At 56.6% G+C, this 19,052-nt stretch overlaps 1 protein-coding gene across 1 annotated transcript; it reads left to right on the forward strand.

Moving 5' to 3' along the window:
- The first annotated feature begins 1,592 nt into the window (after positions 1–1,592).
- LOC133350155 (leptin receptor overlapping transcript-like 1) lies at positions 1,593–18,944 on the forward strand. Its single transcript, XM_061564185.1, has 4 exons — positions 1,593–1,762; positions 11,199–11,274; positions 15,171–15,360; positions 15,992–18,944. The coding sequence occupies exons 1-4, from the start codon at positions 1,747–1,749 to the stop codon at positions 16,106–16,108; spliced, it is 399 nt and encodes a 132-aa protein (XP_061420169.1). The 5' UTR covers positions 1,593–1,746; the 3' UTR covers positions 16,109–18,944.
- Positions 18,945–19,052: the final 108 nt, after the last annotated feature.

A 19,052-nucleotide genomic window follows, 5' to 3' on the forward strand; every position in this document is an offset into this window, starting at 1 on the left:
GCTACACCATAACTAGAAATAAAAAGATCCCCCGTATAGCCTGAACAGACTGTCGGGGCAAGTGCTGTAAGCGAGCACCGAATAAGGCCGGTACGGCACACGAGGGGGTGTGTGGTCAGCACCACGCCCGGCCGCCTTTGTCTCCCCAGTGGCGATGTTTACACACTGCACCAGCTACTCATTTGAGGCTGTGTCGACCTTGGGGAGGCCCAGAACCGGTTTAGATAATCGTCATTGGTGTTGGCCGTGAGTGGGAATCGAACTTGGGTCACCATACACCACCACTACCAACAGTATCCCACCACGAAGGGGCCGTCCATAAATGACGTCACGCACCTAGGGGGGGGGGGTCAGACATTTGTGACGATGTGTGACGAGGGGGGGGGGGGTGAGAAATGTGACGTCACATCAAAATACGCAACTTTAAATAAATATAGACAACACGTTCTACTTAATTAAATAGACTTTTTAATAAATGTTTTCTCCTACAACATCAGAGTGCAACGCCGCATTAAATACGCACTACAATGACAATAGTTTAAAGCGATTTTAAGCATATTTTATTTTGGGGGGGGGGGGCAGAGTTTTGTGACGTCATATTTGAGGGGGGGGTCTGACTTTTTGTGACGCCGTGTAACGAAGTGGAGGGGGGGGGCAAAAATCGTCCATAATCGCGTGACGTCATTTATGGACGGCCCCTATAATGTTGTTCCTACGGATGCATTGTTTCCCTCCCCCGCAGAATTATCCGTGACACGTGCGATCTCTCAGCGCGGCACTTTTAAATGATGGGGGGGGGGGGCAATAGTTTTTAAATCCTTCATATTAAGTTCACTTGCTTGCGTGCTTGCTTGCTTAGGACCGTGCAAATATTTCGGTCGTTTTTTAACCCACTTCCCGTGATCCAATCGAGCTGACATTTTGCACACGGACTCGTTGTGCGTGACAATTAATGTTCGTGAAAATTTTTTTCCAAAATTTTACACTTTTTAGGACAAAATATTATATTTAATTACCAATTGCTTAATGCTGGCAGACAATCATCTGACCCATAGGTGGCAGCCATCTCAAGCCAGAGGACGAGAGGACTCTAGCCGCCACGCATATAAAGGATTTATAGTGAAAAACTTTGTTTTTACGGGTTATACTTGTTATAGTTATCAATTTGTGTGTGTGTGTATCACCTCCGCAGTATACGTGGGTACACACGACATCTGTTGAAGCGGTGTGTTCCATGCGGTGGGGTAAGATGTGGGTAGGAAGGCGAGGCTGGAGGAGGGATGAGGGGGGGTATAGGAAGGAACTAAGGACTAACCATTGTTTTCTGTCCGACTCGTCTATCCTGCGGTTGCCACCCGTCCCGGCTTTTTCCGGGACAAGTCTCGTACGATGGCATTCGGGAATAGAATCGCTGTATGTGTTTTCTAACACCGAAACGCGGCGGCGCTCGCGTTCAACTTTGTTGTGGTTGTTGTTGTGGTTGTTGCTCAGCGAACTTCCCCGATGCCGAGCGGACGCGGGCCGATTTAACAAACCAAAAATAACCCGTCCGCGTTTTGTTGCGACGGGACGGGCGGAGATGGTGATGGTGGTGGTGGAAGGTGGCAACAGCGCACCGCTCTTACCCCCCCCCCCCCAGTCTCTCACCGCCAGCGCTCCATCTCCTCCCGGACGTGCGTCACGGCGCTCCCAGCGAGCGCTCCTCGCTCTCGACTCAAGCGGTGCAGTAGCACCACCAGCACCACCATGGCCGGAGTCAAAGGTATTTGTCGGTGTTAGGGGGGGGGCTGACCGGGGGGGGGGGGGCTGAGCGGGGGGGGCTGAGCGAGGGGGGCTGAGCGCGGGGGGGGGGGGGGTGAGCGCGGGTTTTGGGGGTGCGCGTGGGGTGGGGGGCGCTTGTGTCTCACGGAGAGAAGAGACGACGACGATGTTTTGGGGGGCTGCAGAAGGAGTGTGTGGGGGGGGGGGGGCTATCCACCCATCGCTGTGGGTGGGGTTGACGGATCACGCGACGATCGCAGGAGCGAACCACCGCGCTGGGGCAAGTCGACAAAGGGGGGGGGGGGGGGGGGGGTTTGGTCACTGTCGGCGTGGCTTTTGACAGCTCGGAACAGCTGATCGCACGTAACGGGGGTGTTCTTTTTCTCTCGTCCGCTGCTAGAGAAGGGTACAACCGGTGGGAGATGGAGCGATGATCTCTCTCTCTGTGTGTGTGAGTGTGTGGGTCGTAAGTGGCGGCGGTGGTGGCTTGGGAAGGTCTTCGTCCAGCAGTGGATTGACCATGGCTGATGACGATGATAGCGTTTCTCCCCCCCCCCCCCCTTTCTCTCGGGTTGTGGCGCTTCGGGGAGATGTTCAGAGTCAGCGCCGCGATTTGGAGTAGCAGAGCGAGGTTTTGATCGCCTCGCTTCTGCCCCTTTGTTTTGTATCGCTTGTGGAGGAGGGGGGGGGGGTTGTTTTTCTTCCGAAAGTTTTGGCCGCCCGACGTTCGCTTGTGTGAATGCCGTCTGTAATGTAGGGTCCTTCCCAAAACAATGTTAAACTTCTGAGAATTTGCAACAATATCACGAGAAATTTGCCTCCTCCGGGATTTTGGAGACCAGGCAATGCGTTGACAACGATGGCGAACGAGTGGAGACTTTTTAACTTTTTGAAGCTGTTAACATTACATTTGTTTTTCAATTTAAAGCTTTCGTGACTGCAGGGATTCATCTTCTTGGTTCTTTCGGGAAAGTCACGTAGAAGGGAAATAATAAAATAATAAAAATAAATCAAAATAAAACATAATAGAATTGTATTTTATTATGTTTTATTTGTATTATTTTATTATTTCCCTTCTACGTGACTTTCCCGAAAGAACCAAGAATATTACATTTGTTATCATGTTACCGTGTAGTATTATCCGTTCTTTTAACATAAAAAACGATAGTTCCATATGAGTGTTAACATTTATTTTGGAGCACCCGTATATATATGGCACGATTTGCTCAGCACAAAGGGCCATGGCGCCAAGTGACCAGCAACAGACAGCGCTGTTCAAAGTTGTGAATTGTGTTGCGGGCTTCGAAGAACTTTGGTCGATGAAACGACGACGATGATGATGGGAGGAGGAGGGGTGACGTGCGGTGTGGTGAGTGGGTGGGTGAGTTATTGGGTGAGTTGTTGGGTGATTGGGTGGGTGAGTGGGTAGGTGAGTGAGTGAGTGGGTGAGTAGGTGGGTGAGTTAGTGGGTGAGTGGGTGGGTGAGTTATTGGGTGGGTGAGTGGGTGGGTGAGTTATTGGATGAGTGGGTGGATGAGTGGGTGGGTGAGTGGGTGAGTGGGTGGGTGGGTGAGTGGATGGGTGAGTTATTGAGTGAGTGGGTGGGTGAGTGGCTGGGTGGGTTATTGGGTGAGTGAGTGGGTGGGTGAGTTATTGGGTGAGTGGGTGGGTGGGTTGGTGAGTGGGTGGTTGAGTTATTGGGTGAGTGGGTGGGTGGTGAGTGGTGGTGAGTGGGTGGTGTGTGAGTGGGTGTGAGTGGGTTGAGTTACTGGGTGAGTGGGTGGGTGGGTGAGTTATTGGGTGAGTGGGTGAGTGAGTGTCTGGGTGGGTTATTGGGTGAGTGAGTGGGTGGGTGAGTGAGTGGGTGGGTGAGTGAGTGGGTGGGTGAGTGAGTTATTGGGTGAGTGGGTGAGTGAGTTACTGGATGAGTGGGTGGGTGAGTTATTGGGTGAGTGGGTGGGTGTGTAATTGGGTGAGTGGGTGGGTGTGTTATTGGGTGAGTGGGCGAATTATTGGGTGAGTGGGTAGGGTGAGAATGGTGCTGGCCCACCCACCCCCCCGGGTGCCCGCCGGCCTCCATGTGCTCGATAAACAGCACTTGCCCCAACGATGTGTTAGGCCTACACGGGGGATCTTTGTCTTTGTAGTTACGGTGTAGCGGTTCGCGTGCTGCGCTACGAACCCAGCCACCCAAGTTCGATTCCCGCTCACGGCCAACACCAGTGACGATTATCGGAAACCGGTGCGCTGTGTAAACATCGCCACTAGGGAGACAAAGGCGGTCGGGCGTAGTGTTGGCCACCCACTCGCGTGCCACAGTGCCGGCCTTCATTGGTGCTCGCTAACAGCACTTGCCCCAACGGTCTGTGAAGGCTACACGGGTGGCATCCTCGCCGCGCGTGCGGATTGGGAAGCGTAGGTTGATCGATTCGCATCGATTGCCCCGTGATGACCATCGCTGCGCCATTCGTTTCGACAGAATGCGAAACACCAACCCGTGCCCCCCAGAGTCACGTGACACGGTCATCGCCACCGTCGTCATTTCGCCAAAACCGTTTGTTGGTGAAACAAAGAAACGGGAAACGCGCGCGAATTGTGTTTTAAATAACTAATCATGGTTACACCAGCCCACAGGGGATTATTGTGTCCGTCGTGCAGGGAGGGGCTGGGTGGGGAGGGGTTGGGTGGGGAGGGAGGGTGGGGAGTGGCTGGGTGGGGAGGGTGGGGCTGGGTGGGGGGTGGGAGGGGTGGGGCTGGGTGGGAGGGGTGGGGCTGGGTGGGGAGGGGCTGGTCACCCCGTGGTGCCCTTATAAAACTCAACGTTTAACCTACTCACGCCGGCTTGTGCCCGCACTCACAGTCGGGCATATTTGTGGAATACACCACGCCGCCGTTGACCCTGGACATTGACCGAGCAACCCAACGTTCCTACCAGCTCCCTCCGCAGGAATGTGTTTATATATTTTTCTCCGTGGATTACAGATCATAGGTAAGGTTATAAGAACGTATTTTGTATCAGAGAACCAAGGCTGTAATTATAATATATATTGGGGGGGGGGGACACACACAACCCCCCCCCCCAATATTCAAACATGCTCCAAATGTCCCGCTCCATAATATTTATATAAAATAGATTTATATTTATATGATTGTGGTTATGGTTGTACTTTATGAATCCCTAATCTCTGCCATTACAAACAATGAAACAAGAAAAGGTAAAAAAGAAAAAAAACAGAGCAATGTAATAAAATACACTATTAGACATTGTTGTAAAACATAAATAAAAAGTCCATCCTCTGTGTTATTAATTTTTTAAAATATTTTAGGCAGAAAATGGCATGAAAGTCGTTTTCAAATGTAGATTTTTTTTTTTTTCTGGGGGAGCACTCCCAGACCCCCTGAAAGATTTGCCCCCCCCCCCAATGTTTACTCCATGGCTAGGGCCTTGCAGAGAACATCAGTCTCAGGGGTAGAAGGGGCAGGAGGTGTCGTGATGGTCACGAACCGCGACAGGAGAGGCAGCCCCCCCCCCCCCCCCCCCGCGAGAGTACGTCTAGCGGGGAGACGGAGCGGCGGAATCGGCTCGGCGAGAGAAGGGCACAGACACAACGGAGAACTGCGGTGGATAACGCAAAGAACGCAGCTGAGAAACGTCGTTTGCATTGGAGCCCCCCCCCCACGTGACGCTAGAGCCCCCCCCCACGTGTCGCTAGAGCCCCCCCCCCCCACGTGACGCTAGAGCCCCCCCCCCACGTGTCGCTAGAGCCCCCCCCCCCACGTGTCGCTAGAGCCCCCCCCCTCACGTGACACTAGAGCCCCCCCCCCACGTGTCGCTAGAGCCCCCCACGTGCTACACTAGAGCCCCCCCCCCCACGTGACGCTAGAGCCCCCCCCATCACGTGACACTAGAGCCCCCCCCCCCCCCACGTGACGCTAGAGCCCCCCACGTGCTTTTCGACACCACCGGCAACCCACCCTGGACAACGCTGCCTGGCCACTGGGGGCTGCATTGGCGGGGGGTGGTGGTGGGGGGGGGGCTGCGTTTAGGGGGGGGGGGTTGGTAGAGGGGGGGCTTTGGAGGGGGGGGGGCGGTGAAAGGGGGGCGGAGCGATTGTCACATTCTCGCGATCTCCATCCCCCCCGTTACCTGCATCACAGCCACACAGCAGTGGCTTTGATGGGAAGAATCACTTTCATTGCGTCTAACGTGGGACCCCTTGCGGCGGGGGGGGGGGGGGGTCCCTCCCGGGGGGCCCGCCCCGTGCACAGTGGGAGACCCCCTAGAGACCCTTAGAGACCCCCCCCACACCCTCCTCTCCCCCGAGAGACCCCCAGTTGATTGAGAAGCGAGAATGGGACCCTGAGCCCGTGCAACACAATGGGTGGCCTTGAAGACCCCCTTGGGGGGGGGGGGCAAAGCAGTGGGGGGAGGAGGGGAACCCCCGAAGTCAAACAAGGGGGTACTTTGTTCCCGGTCTGAGCGTTTGGGTGACGTGACCCTGGGTGGTGAGTGGCCCTCACAGGGTCCCCTTTGTACCCCCTTCTCTCGCCCCCCCTACCAACCTCCCCCCCCCCCATTTCCTACGACAACTCACAACCCCCCCCCCTCTACACGTCATCAGCGATTGGTGGTTCCGCAATTGCGGGCAGGCCGTGTGCGTGCAAAGAATGCGCGCGTGTGTGTACAACACGTGTGTGTGTGTGTACAACACGTGTGTGTACAATACGTGTGTGTGTGTACACGTGTGTGTGTGTACAACACGTGTGTGTACAACACGTGTGTGTACAACACGTGTGTGTGTGTACAACACGTGTGTGTACAACACGTGTGTGTAGTACACGTGTGTGTAGTACACGTGTGTGTGTAGTACACGTGTGTGTGTGTGTGTAGTACACGTGTGTGTGTGTACAACACGTGTGTGTGTGTACAACACGTGTGTGTGCAACACGTGTGTGTGTGTACAACACGTGTGTGTGTGTACACGTGTGTGTGTGTACAACACGTGTGTGTGTGCAACACGTGAGTGTGTGTGCAACACGTGTGTGTGTGTAGTACACGTGTGTGTGTAGTACACGTGTGTGTGTGTGTACAACACGTGTGTGCGTGTACAACACGTGTGTGTGTGTACAACACGTGTGTGTGTAGTACACGTGTGTGTGTGTGTGTACAATACGTGTGTGTACAACACGTGTGTGTGTGTACAACACGTGTGTGTGTGTGTGTACAACACGTGTGTGTGTAGTACACGTGTGTGTGTGTACAACACGTGCGTTGAGTGTACAACACGTGTGTGTGTACAACACGTGTGTGTGTGTGTGTGTACAACACGTGTGTGTGCGCGCGTAGCAAGGCTCGACGCATCTGTCGGTAACACTTGACAGATGCGTTGAGGGTTGTGATGGTGGCTGCTGACGACGACGACGATGTTACAGTGTCCACTTGTAACATCGTCGGTGTCCGCTTCACTCTCGGTGAGAGGGGGCGACTGAGTGGCGCGGGCAGGAAGGAACAGAGGAGCGGGCGGGCAGCAGCAGCAGCCACGCGATGATCCGGCAACAACAATTGCCGACATCAGTGCGTTGTCGGCCAATTCATGAGCGTTAGCACGCGGGGGAGGAAACCGGAGCACCCGGAGAAAACACACGCGGTGCGAGGGAGAAACACGCTATCCCATGCAGATGTAACAGGCGGAGTTCACATTTTTTTGTTGCTTTTTTCCTGGAGAGCCAGGGGTACGGCTCCTCCACGACGCACACGGCACGGGAGTGTCGCAACATCTGTGCGGTGAACCACCAACCCTCGCGGCGATGGATCACAGACCACGTGCAGCGTAGCCACCGCCACCACCGCCACCGCCGCCACCACCGCCACCACCACCACCGCCGTCGCCACCGCCACCACCACCACCACCGCCGTCGCCACCGCCACCACCGCCACCGCCACCGCCGCCACCACCACCACCGCCACCACCACCACCGCCGCCACCACCGCCACCACCACCACCGCCACCACCGTCACCGCCCGCCTGTGCCTCTCCTCGTGCTGCCAACTTACTTTTGTCGTCACATTCACCCCCGCAAGGCTGCGGAAGGCCGAGATGCATTTAGTTTTTTTTTCGATTTAAAACTTTCGTGACTGCAGGGATTCATCTTCTTGGTTCTTTCGGCAAAGTCACGTAGCAGGGAGATAATACAATAATAAAAATAAAACATAATAAAATATTAAAATGTATTATTTATTAAAAATATTAAAATGTATTCTTTTATTATGTTTTATTTTTATTATTTTATTATCTCCCTTCTACGTGACTTTACCGAAAGAACCAAGAAGATGCATTTGGTTGACTCGAAGTCGTTTGAGCCATTCCCTCGCTAGACGTAGTCGGGATCTCCGTCTTTGTGGTCGACTTCCACGCTGGTCAAGTCGAGGTGGGAGTTACCCACACTCGACCCCACCGTACTCGACCCCACCGTACGCGACCCGGACACCGACAAACGCTGCTGCCCCCTGCACAGAACGCGCGGCCGCGAGTCTCAGCGGTAGAGCGAGCGGTCTCGCGATGTTGCCGAGATCAATCCCGGATTTGTGGCGTGACTCAGCCCATCATCGCCCCTACGACGTCGATAAAACGATTACCGCTTTGGGGGGAAGTCAACAGTTGCTGTCCTGTGGAACGACTCGAACCCGTCATAGGAATGTGGACTTTCAGGAGATGAACACTGCTTCTGAATGCTTTTTGAGCAAGATATTTTCTTGGGGTTTTTTTTTCTTCCTGCTAATCGCGTTTGTAACTTGGCACAAACCCTGCCTTTGAGTTCCGTTCACCAGCGCAGGGGCTGCTGCCGCGTCCGTTGCGTCGACCATACTTCACCACACCCTGTGCCGGGTTGTTGAAGCTCGGCTAAGGGGGGAGGGGGGGTGACGGTGACGGTGACGGACTGCGTTGGCTTTGGCAGTCTTTGTCGCCTGTCCGTGCGCTCTGCCGCGCGGGTGCTAAGTTTAGAAGTTTAGACTGAACAGGGACTCTCATTCAGCCGGGTCTGGCCCTGCGACTTTGACGGAAAAACTAAAAATTTCCACGACCCATTGCGGTGAAAGCGCTCCCTCTTTACAAATATTTAGTGAAATAAACAAACAAAAAAATACAAATTGCTGTTCAAAATATTCCACCGCAAAAAGAAAACCGAGTCTGGCGACTCCCCGGGGAGGCTTCTCGCGAGGACACAGAGGGCCGCTCACTCAGCCAGGGCAGCCCGCACGGGAGGTGGTGGTGGGGGGGGGGGGGAAGCAGCGATTTGCCCCGGGCCCCGCACAGAAGGGGGTCCCCGTACAGGCCTGGTTTGTCTCGCCATTGAATAAGGGGTAGGGGGCACGTGGCACCTGGCCCCGCTGGGCCTCCACGAACCTCTGGGTGGGCCTGACTGGGCGGGTCGTGATTTAGCTGCGTCGGTTGAAAGGTTCCGGGGGGGGGTGGGGGCGGGGAGGGTCTTTGACCATACTTCCCCACTCTGGTCAGTGGCTCACGTCACGTCTATCCGGTGTGCCGCAGCTGTTCGCATCCAGGGGGCACGCCCGAGCCTTAGCGAATGATTTAGAATCATACTCTTAGGTTTTTTCGGTAAAGTCACGTAGGTAAAAAAATTAAAAATAAATTTACTAAAAGTAATAATATAAATTAAATAAAAATAAAATAAAAAAATATTTCTTATTTTATTGGATTTCTATTATTTCTTTTAGTAATTTTTTATTTTATTTTTCTACCTACGTGACTTTACCGTAAAAACCAAAGAGTATGAATTCTTGCAGTCACGAAAGCTTCAAATCTAAAATTTAGAATGATCGTCGTCGTCGTGAGACGCGGCCTATCCACTGCTGGATGAAGGCCTCCTCCGCACGCTGTCGCCATGCTTCGCACTCCTGCGCGCGAGCTCATCCCAGGCACCCACATGCAGCAGCAGCAGGAGGAGGAGCAGCAGTAGCAGCAGGAGGAGCAGCAGCAGGAGGAGCAGCAGTAGCAGCAGCAGTAGCAGCAGCAGTAGCAGCAGCAGCAGTAGCAGCAGGAGCAGCAGCAGCAGCAGCAGCAGGAGCAGCAGCAGCAGGAGCAGCAGCAGCAGTAGCAGCAGGAGGAACAGCAGTAGCAGCAGTAGCAGCAGTAGCAGCAGCAGTAGCAGCTGCAGCAGCAGCAGTATCAGCAGGAGGAACAGCAGTAGCAGCAGCAGGAGCAGCAGCAGTAGCAGCAGCAGCAGGAGCAGCAGCAGCAGCATCAGCAGCAGCAACAGCAGCAGCAGGAGCAGCAGCAGCAGCAGCAGGAGCAGCAGCAGCAGCAGCAACAGCAGCAGCAGCAGCAGTAGCAGCAGGAGCAGGAGGAGGACCCCTTCCTGACACTGGTCCATGGGGACTCTGCGTGGCTCTCCCCGCGGTGCCTCCCTGGCCCAGAGGCCCCGCGGACTTTCACCCCCACAAAGGTCGCCTTGGGGCCGTTGTTGTGTTCAATAAAATTGTTAAATAATCACCGAGGGCCACACCTCGCAATCTCCCGAGGCCATTGACAGACGGTGACGCGAGCTTCTTGTTGACCTGCTCCCCGTGACACGATGCCTTTCACCTCCCATAAATAAACCGCGGTGATCAAAAATAAATTCACGGTAAACACGAGCCGCTGACTTAGATTCTCGTTGGGGGTTTGGCCCGTCATCAATCCCTCGGGGGGGGGGGGATAAAATACCTACCACTTGACTCGCCCCCCCCCGTCAGAGTAATGTGGAATTTCCACCGCTGGCTCTGCGTTGCCGTAAACAGGAGAGTAGCAGCAATGCCTCGATGCTCACTCGAGCGCGACGTTGACAAATCGTCGTCATTGTCGTTGTTGTTTAGCCAGGACAGCCTCGCTGGGTCTCGTGACCAACTTTTCACACTAGGGTTGCAATGAATGCTGCTGCTGCCGCTGCTGCTGCTGTGTGGGATCCATATCGGGTAGCGGGGGTCCGTCCGTGGCTGTGCCGAGCGGGATGCGCTGTCCTGTCTGTGTGTCTATGTAGGGGAGCGGCGGTGCAGCGGTTAGCGCGCTGCACCACGAACCCGGCGACCCGAGTTCCATTTCCTGCTCACGGCCAACACCAGTGACGATTATTTGAATCGATCCTTGGCCTCCCCTAGGTCGACTCGGCCTCAAATGAGTACCTGGGGCGGTGTGTAGACATCGCCACTGGGGAGACAAAGGCGGCCGGGCGTGGTGCTGGCCACCCACCCCCTCGTGAGCTGTACCGGCCTTCACAGGTGCTCGCTCGCAGCGGATCGATCCTTGTTTTTTTTTTGCGTGTTGCGTCGAACTTCTTTTGCACCGTACGTAGCCGGCCGCGGCTGGTCAGAGTTGCGCCACGTGGTGACGAGGCGGGTTGTGAACGTCCGCGTGCCGATGGTCGTGTCCCCCCTCCAGCGTTGCTGGGGTTGTCCCTCGGAGGAGCCGTCGGACTCATGTTCCTCATGCTGGCCTGCGGACTTCCCCAGTACAAGTGAGTGCGCTCGCCTCCTCATCCTCCCCACATCATCAGCAGCAGCAGCAGCCATGACCTTATCCACTGCCGGATAAAAAATCCTCGCCGTTTCGAGTCCTCGCAGCGCCTCCCGCACCACCGGCCGATTCCGTTGCCTCCCATCTCCAGCGATGGACGCGTTTCCAAATCGTTGTGCTGCCGCTCTGTGATGACTCTCGACCATCGGCCATGCGTCCCTTCGAGCCGAGATGCGTCCCGGCCCGAGCCACGCCGAAGTCCAGACGATGTCACACCAGCGTGGGGATGTCACCCAACGTCCCGCGGCGTTCTTTGTGATGTAACACCCCCCCACCCACGCTCCACCCCGGCCTTGTGTCCCACGCAAATACGCCATCATATTTTTATTATTATTACGTGATCTTTCTTGACAGTAGCCAAAATATAACAATAGGTTTTGCCCTTTCTGGCAAGAAAACAGTTGTGTTAAGATGTTAAATCACCAAACAGAATCCTTGCTCAAGGAATCCTGTCTGCATCAACCACACGTACGTGCACACAAAAAGAACATGCTCTGCTAATATATATTGTGCTTGAAACTGATTGGTCCGCGCCAAGTTTTGCTGGCTGGCTGGAAAGACATGGGGACGGAGTGACGGTCGCGTCCGAAGGACGTTGCTGGCTTCAGGTGAAGCTCAAAAGAGATTTAACTTGGCGGTTGTTGTGACGGCGGCAGAGAAGTTCCACCAGGTGGCGCGGTGAGAGAAGTTCCAACCGTCACCACCGAGTGGCCCAGTGAGAGAAGTTCCAACCGTCACCACCGAGTGGCCCGGTGAGAGAAGTTCCAACCGTCACCACCGAGTGGCGCAGTGAGAGAAGTTCCAACCGTCACCACCGAGTGGCCCAGTGAGAGAAGTTCCAACCGTCACCACCGGCTGGCCCAGTGAGAGAAGTTCCAACCGTCACCACCGAGTGGCCCAGTGAGAGAAGTTCCAACCGTCACCACCGGGTGGCCCAGTGAGAGAAGTTCCAACCGTCACCACCGAGTGGCCCAGTGAGAGAAGTTCCAACCGTCACCACCGAGTGGCCCAGTGAGAGAAGTTCCAACCGTCACCACCGGGTGGCCCAGTGAGAGAAGTTCCAACCGTCACCACCGAGTGGCGCAGTGAGAGAAGTTCCAACCGTCACCACCGAGTGGCCCAGTGAGAGAAGTTCCAACCGTCACCACCGGGTGGCCCAGTGAGAGAAGTTCCAACCGTCACCACCGAGTGGCCCAGTGAGAGAAGTTCCAACCGTCACCACCGAGTGGCCCAGTGAGAGAAGTTCCAACCGTCACCACCGAGTGGCCCAGTGAGAGAAGTTCCAACCGTCACCACCGGGTGGCCCAGTGAGAGAAGTTCCAACCGTCACCACCGAGTGGCCCAGTGAGAGAAGTTCCAACCGTCACCACCGGGTGGCCCAGTGAGAGAAGTTCCAACCGTCACCACCGGGTGGCCCAGTGAGAGAAGTTCCAACCGTCACCACCGAGTGGCCCAGTGAGAGAAGTTCCAACCGTCACCACCGAGTGGCCCAGTGAGAGAAGTTCCAACCGTCACCACCGAGTGGCCCAGTGAGAGAAGTTCCAACCGTCACCACCGAGTGGCCCAGTGAGAGAAGTTCCAACCGTCACCACCGGGTGGCGCAGTGAGAGAAGTTCCAACCGTCACCACCGAGTGGCCCAGTGAGAGAAGTTCCAACCGTCACCACCGGGTGGCGCAGTGAGAGAAGTTCCAACCGTCACCACCGAGTGGCCCAGTGAGAGAAGTTACAACCGTCACCACCGAGTGGCGCAGTGAGAGAAGTTCCAACCGTCACCACCGGGTGGCGCAGTGAGAGAAGTTCCAACCGTCACCACCGAGTGGCCCAGTGAGAGAAGTTCCAACCGTCACCACCGAGTGGCCCAGTGAGAGAAGTTACAACCGTCACCACCAAGTGGCGCAGTGAGAGAAGTTCCAACCGTCACCACCGGGTGGCGCAGTGAGAGAAGTTCCAACCGTCACCACCAAGTGGCGCAGTGAGAGAAGTTCCAACCGTCACCACCGAGTGGCCCAGTGAGAGAAGTTCCAACCGTCACCACCGAGTGGCGCAGTGAGAGAAGTTCCAACCGTCACCACCGAGTGGCCCAGTGAGAGAAGTTCCAACCGTCACCACCGAGTGGCCCAGTGAGAGAAGTTCCAACCGTCACCACCGAGTGGCGCAGTGAGAGAAGTTCCAACCGTCACCACCGAGTGGCCCAGTGAGAGAAGTTACAACCGTCACCACCGAGTGGCGCAGTGAGAGAAGTTCCAACCGTCACCACCGAGTGGCCCAGTGAGAGAAGTTCCAACCGTCACCACCGAGTGGCCCAGTGAGAGAAGTTCCAACCGTCACCACCGAGTGGCCCAGTGAGAGAAGTTACAACCGTCACCACCGAGTGGCGCAGTGAGAGAAGTTCCAACCGTCACCACCGGGTGGCGCAGTGAGAGAAGTTCCAACCGTCACCACCGAGTGGCCCAGTGAGAGAAGTTCCAACCGTCACCACCGAGTGGCCCAGTGAGAGAAGTTACAACCGTCACCACCAAGTGGCGCAGTGAGAGAAGTTCCAACCGTCACCACCGGGTGGCGCAGTGAGAGAAGTTCCAACCGTCACCACCAAGTGGCGCAGTGAGAGAAGTTCCAACCGTCACCACCGAGTGGCCCAGTGAGAGAAGTTCCAACCGTCACCACCGAGTGGCGCAGTGAGAGAAGTTCCAACCGTCACCACCGAGTGGCCCAGTGAGAGAAGTTCCAACCGTCACCACCGAGTGGCCCAGTGAGAGAAGTTCCAACCGTCACCACCGAGTGGCGCAGTGAGAGAAGTTCCAACCGTCACCACCGAGTGGCCCAGTGAGAGAAGTTCCAACCGTCACCACCGAGTGGCGCAGTGAGAGAAGTTCCAACCGTCACCACCGAGTGGCCCAGTGAGAGAAGTTCCAACCGTCACCACCGAGTGGCCCAGTGAGAGAAGTTCCAACCGTCACCACCGAGTGGCCCAGTGATAGAAGTTCCAACCGTCACCACCGAGTGGCCCAGTGAGAGAAGTTCCAACCGTCACCACCGAGTGGCCCGGTGAGAGAAGTTCCAACCGTCACCACCGAGTGGCGCAGTGAGGCCATGATGGGGTCAGACTGTGAAGGTCAGAACCCTGTCCCCTGCACGTGATAATGTTCAGCAGCGTTTTGGTTGGACGCAAGGAAAACTCTGGACCGGGGTTCGGCGTCACGCAGTCTTCTCTGGTGGGCGGGGGTTGCTGGCGCTTGGGGGAGCTCAAGAGTCAGCCGGCTGCTTGCGTTGTGGCCGAAACGTCGTGAGAATTTTAAATTATGTTTTATTTTTATTATTTTATTACTTCCCTTCTACGTGACTTTACCGAAAGAACCAAGAAGATGAATCCCTGCAGTCACGAAAGCTTTAAATCGGTGTGTGCGTTGTTAACGGTGGTGTCATAACAACATCATCATCATCATCGTCGTCGTCAGCACCATTACAGCCATCATCGATCATATACCTTTGATAATATCGCGATAGTATTACCTGCCTTATCATCATCTGCAATCATTTGCCTTCATGACCATCATCATATTTCGTCGGTTCAACAATATAAAATCAAAGTCGCCGACCAAACCCAAAGAGTCCAGCTTGACTCTTTTTCCCCGAGCCTCGCTCAAACTCACTGCGGGTGCCCAGACCCCCACGACACCCTCCACACATTGGCCGCGCGCCCCCCAACCCTGGACCCCGTCGCACGAATGTGGAATTTCCGCCACCCGCACGTCGCAATTCCAGACGACGCGGGTTCTGACCGCCCCCTCCTCTCCACCTTCCCCTCTGCCCCCCGCCCCCCCGTGCCCACTACGCAGCTCCTACTGGCCGCTGTTCGTGCTGCTCTTCTACGCGCTGGCGCCCGTGCCGTGCTGCGCCGCGCATCGCTTGTCCGGCGACGCCGACACGAGCAGCAGCAGCTTCGGCGCCGAGCTGGGGCTCTTCTTCACCACGGGGGTCGTGGTGTCGGCGTTCGGCCTCCCCGCGGTGCTGGCGCACGTCGGCACGGTGACTGGGCGCACGCCGCGCCTGCATCAGAAGCAGCGGGAGTAGCAGTAGCAGTGGCATCAGAAGTGGCAGCGGTGTCGGCAGTATCGGAAGTAGCAGCAGTGCCAGCAGTAGGAAAAGTAGCAGTGGCAGCAAAAGTATCAGAAGTAACAGCAGTATCAGAAGTAGCAACAGCAGCAGTATCAGAAGTAGCAGCAGTATCAGAAGTAGCAGCAGTATCAGAAGCAGCATCAGAAGTAGCAGCAGTGGAAGCAGTAGGCAGCGGCAGGAGCAGCAGCGGCGTCTCTTCTTATTTTCCTAGGAGAGGCGACGCATGCGACGAACCTCGCCGCATGCGTCACGCGTTGTCACGTGGGTCACGTGGGTCACGTGGGTCACGTGGGTCACGTGGGTCATGTGGGTCACGTGGGTCACGTGGGTCATGCGGGTCACGTGGGTCACGCAAGTCGGCGAGCGGCGGCAGCAGCCAGCGGTCCACCTGCCGCTAAACGATGCCCACAAATCTCCGCGACCTTTTCGCATTTTCCAAATCCGCACGTGTCCGGCGGTCATAAAAATAAACATTTCCCCCCCCCTCCCCAACCCCGCCCCCGCACGGTCTGCTAACTCCGACCCCGTGACCCCTCCGCAGATCGCGTGGGGCGCGTGCGCCCTCGTCCTGGCGGCGGACGTCGTCATCTTCTCCACCATCCTCGCCTTCTTCCTCGTGTTCGGCCGCGGCGACGACGCCGGCTGGAGCTCCTGGTGACCCCCCCCCACCCCCCACCGCCCTCCGCGTCCCACCAGGCGCTGGCGGCGAGCGGCGTCGACGGCGGTGGCGGCGGCGTTGCCGACGGCTGCCCGGCAAACTTCAGCATCTCCGGGGGGCGCCTGAAGATGGTTCTGATCGGCCGAAGACGGTCATCGTCGACGTGATAAATACGTGTTCTTCTTCTGAAGATGTCTGTAATCTTCGGAAGACCGACACCATTTGTATCTGAATCAGACCCTTCTTATTATCAGCTCTAACCAAAGGTAATCTTTGTCAAGATGAGGATTCTACGGAAAGCATCAACGGCAACAACAGCGACTTCAATTCACCACGTCGTTGCGGCCACCCGTCCCGGAATTGGCCTCTGTGCTCGGCCGGGAGGGATCGGCTGTGTCCCGGGGTCCCGTGCCGGTGTTGTGCCGGGGCTCTCCGGCGGGACGCTCGCCCGCCGTGTTGTCGGTGACCCGACCCGAGCGCCGACTGAGAATCCGCGCGCGTTTTGGCCTCCGGTGGGAAAACGCGGCGGTCCCAACCACCGGCACCTCCTCCAGTCGCTTTCCGGCAGTGAAGCGCTTTGTGTGGGTGTGGTGGGGGGGGGGCACGGGAGAGGGGGGGGCTTTGGGGACACGCGGGAGAGAGGAAAACGACCGACAACCGTGGCACAGTCCGCCACGACGCACCAAGAGATGTCCCGCGCCACCCCCCCCCCGCAACCTCTGACCCCTGTCAAATCGACCACCCCCCACCCCTCTCTGAGCAGCCCCGCCGCCTGGGCCACCGCTCGAGATCCGTGAACCCCGGCGCAGTCGCACCGCCTGCGCGCTCGCTAGCCACGGCGCCTCTGGGTTCGCGAGTGATTCGCTCGCCGCGCCGGTGAGATCCTGGGCACGTGCTGCGCTACTGCTGCTGCTGCTGTGTGTGTGTGCGTCTTCGTCTGTTTGTGTTGGGGAGCGGTGGCGCAGTTGTAAGCGCGCTGCGCTCGCAAGCCGGCGGCCCGAGTTCTATTCCCGCTCACAGCCGACACCAGTGACAGCCTCCCCCCTAGGTCGACTCGGCATGAATACCTTGCGCGATGTATAAACATCGCCACTCGGTGATGTTGCAATTGCCCCCAGGCTACACGTGGGGGGTGGGGGCCACGCAGCGCTCGCTTTGCATGGAATGTGCGTGGCCTCGCCCTGAGCGAGGCCTTCCTCCGTGTCCCCCTCCCCCCCACCTGGGTCGGTATGGAGGAGCTGTCACGCGGTCCAACTGGTGGGGGAGGGAGAGGGAGGGTCTGCACTCCCTCTTACCTCCCTCTACCAATTAAACAAACAAACGCCCCCCCCCCATCGCAGCCACCTCTACCCCGCCCGTCGACTCCACGTGGCCACCGCCGCACCCCCCCCCCCCCCCCCGGGGGTTCGCGTCGCTCGCTCCGCGTTTTTCCGCAGGCACGATGTCCGACGTTTCGCCGCCGCGCGCGTGCCCGGGACCTTTTTCAGTTGCGTTTCTGCCCACGCGGCCGTGGCGTCTCCCGCCCCCTCCTCCCTCCCCGCCGTATCGCTGATCCCTCGCTGCTGCTGCTGTAGCTGCTGCTGTAGCTGCTGCTGCTGCGTTTGAAGAATACAACAGGCTTTTTTTCCACAGTGGACCGGCTCCGTTTTGATTTTCTTCCTGCCCGGCCTGCACCGCGCCACACCGCGGCCCCTGCCGCAGGAGCCCCGGGGGTCAACTGCGCGGCTGGTTCAACGGTAACCGCTAACCGGTAACCGTTAACCGTCTCCACGATCAGTTACCGGGTCAGAAAGTCAGTGGACTTCCAATCGTGGATCAAACTGATTCAGAGTTTGATTTGAACCGTGCTGCCCATGGTGGCCAGGAGATGTTAACTACCTCGCCTGGTATACAGGAGGTCGTGGGTTCCATCCCGACCCTGACGCCTGTTGCATATTTGGAGTTTGCGTGTCTCTCTCTGATCAACACGGTGGCCAGGAGATGTTAACTACCTCGCCTGGTATACAGGAGGTCGTGGATTCCATCCCGACCCTGACGCCTGTTGCATATTTGGAGTTTGCGTGTCTCTCTCTCATCAACACGGTGGCCAGGAGATGTTAACTACCTCGCCTGGTATACAGGAGGTCGTGGGTTCCATCCCGACCCTGACGCCTGTTGCATATTTGGAGTTTGCGTGTCTCTCTCTCATCAACATGGTGGCCAGGAGATGTTAACTACCTCGCCTGGTACACAGGAGGTCGTGGGTTCCATCCCGACCCTGACGCCTGTTGCATATTTGGAGTTCGCGTGTCTCTCATCATCATCATCATCATCACGGTGGCCAGGAGATGTTAACTACCTCGCCTGGTATACAGGAGGTCGTGGGTTCCATCCCGACCCTGACGCCTGTTGCATATTTGGAGTTTGCCTGTCTCTCATTATCATCATCAAGGTGGCCAGGAGATGTTAACTACCTCGCCTGGTATACAGGAGGTCGTGGGTTCCATCCCGACCCTGACGCCTGTTGCATATTTGGAGTTTGCGTGTCTCTCTCTCATCAACATGGTGGCCAGGAGATGTTAACTACCTCGCCTGGTACACAGGAGGTCGTGGGTTCCATCCCGACCCTGACGCCTGTTGCATATTTGGAGTTTGCCTGTCTCTCATCATCATCACGGTGGCTAGGAGATGTTAACTACCTCGCCTGGTACACAGGAGGTCGTGGGTTCCATCCCGACCCTGACGCCTGTTGCATATTTGGAGTTTGCGTGTCTCTCATCATCATCATCATCATCACGGTGGCCAGGAGATGTTAACTACCTCGCGTGGTATACAGGAGGTCGTGGTTTCCATCCCGACCCTGACGCCTGTTGCATATTTGGAGTTTGCGTGTCTCTCTCATCATCACGGTGGCCAGGAGATGTTAACCACCTCGCCTGGTATACAGGAGGTCGTGGGTTCCATC

This window comes from Lethenteron reissneri, chromosome 4 (assembly GCF_015708825.2).
Source record: "Lethenteron reissneri isolate LAM-NWPU_2019-01 chromosome 4, ASM1570882v1, whole genome shotgun sequence".
Classification (NCBI taxonomy): domain Eukaryota; kingdom Metazoa; phylum Chordata; class Hyperoartia; order Petromyzontiformes; family Petromyzontidae; genus Lethenteron; species Lethenteron reissneri.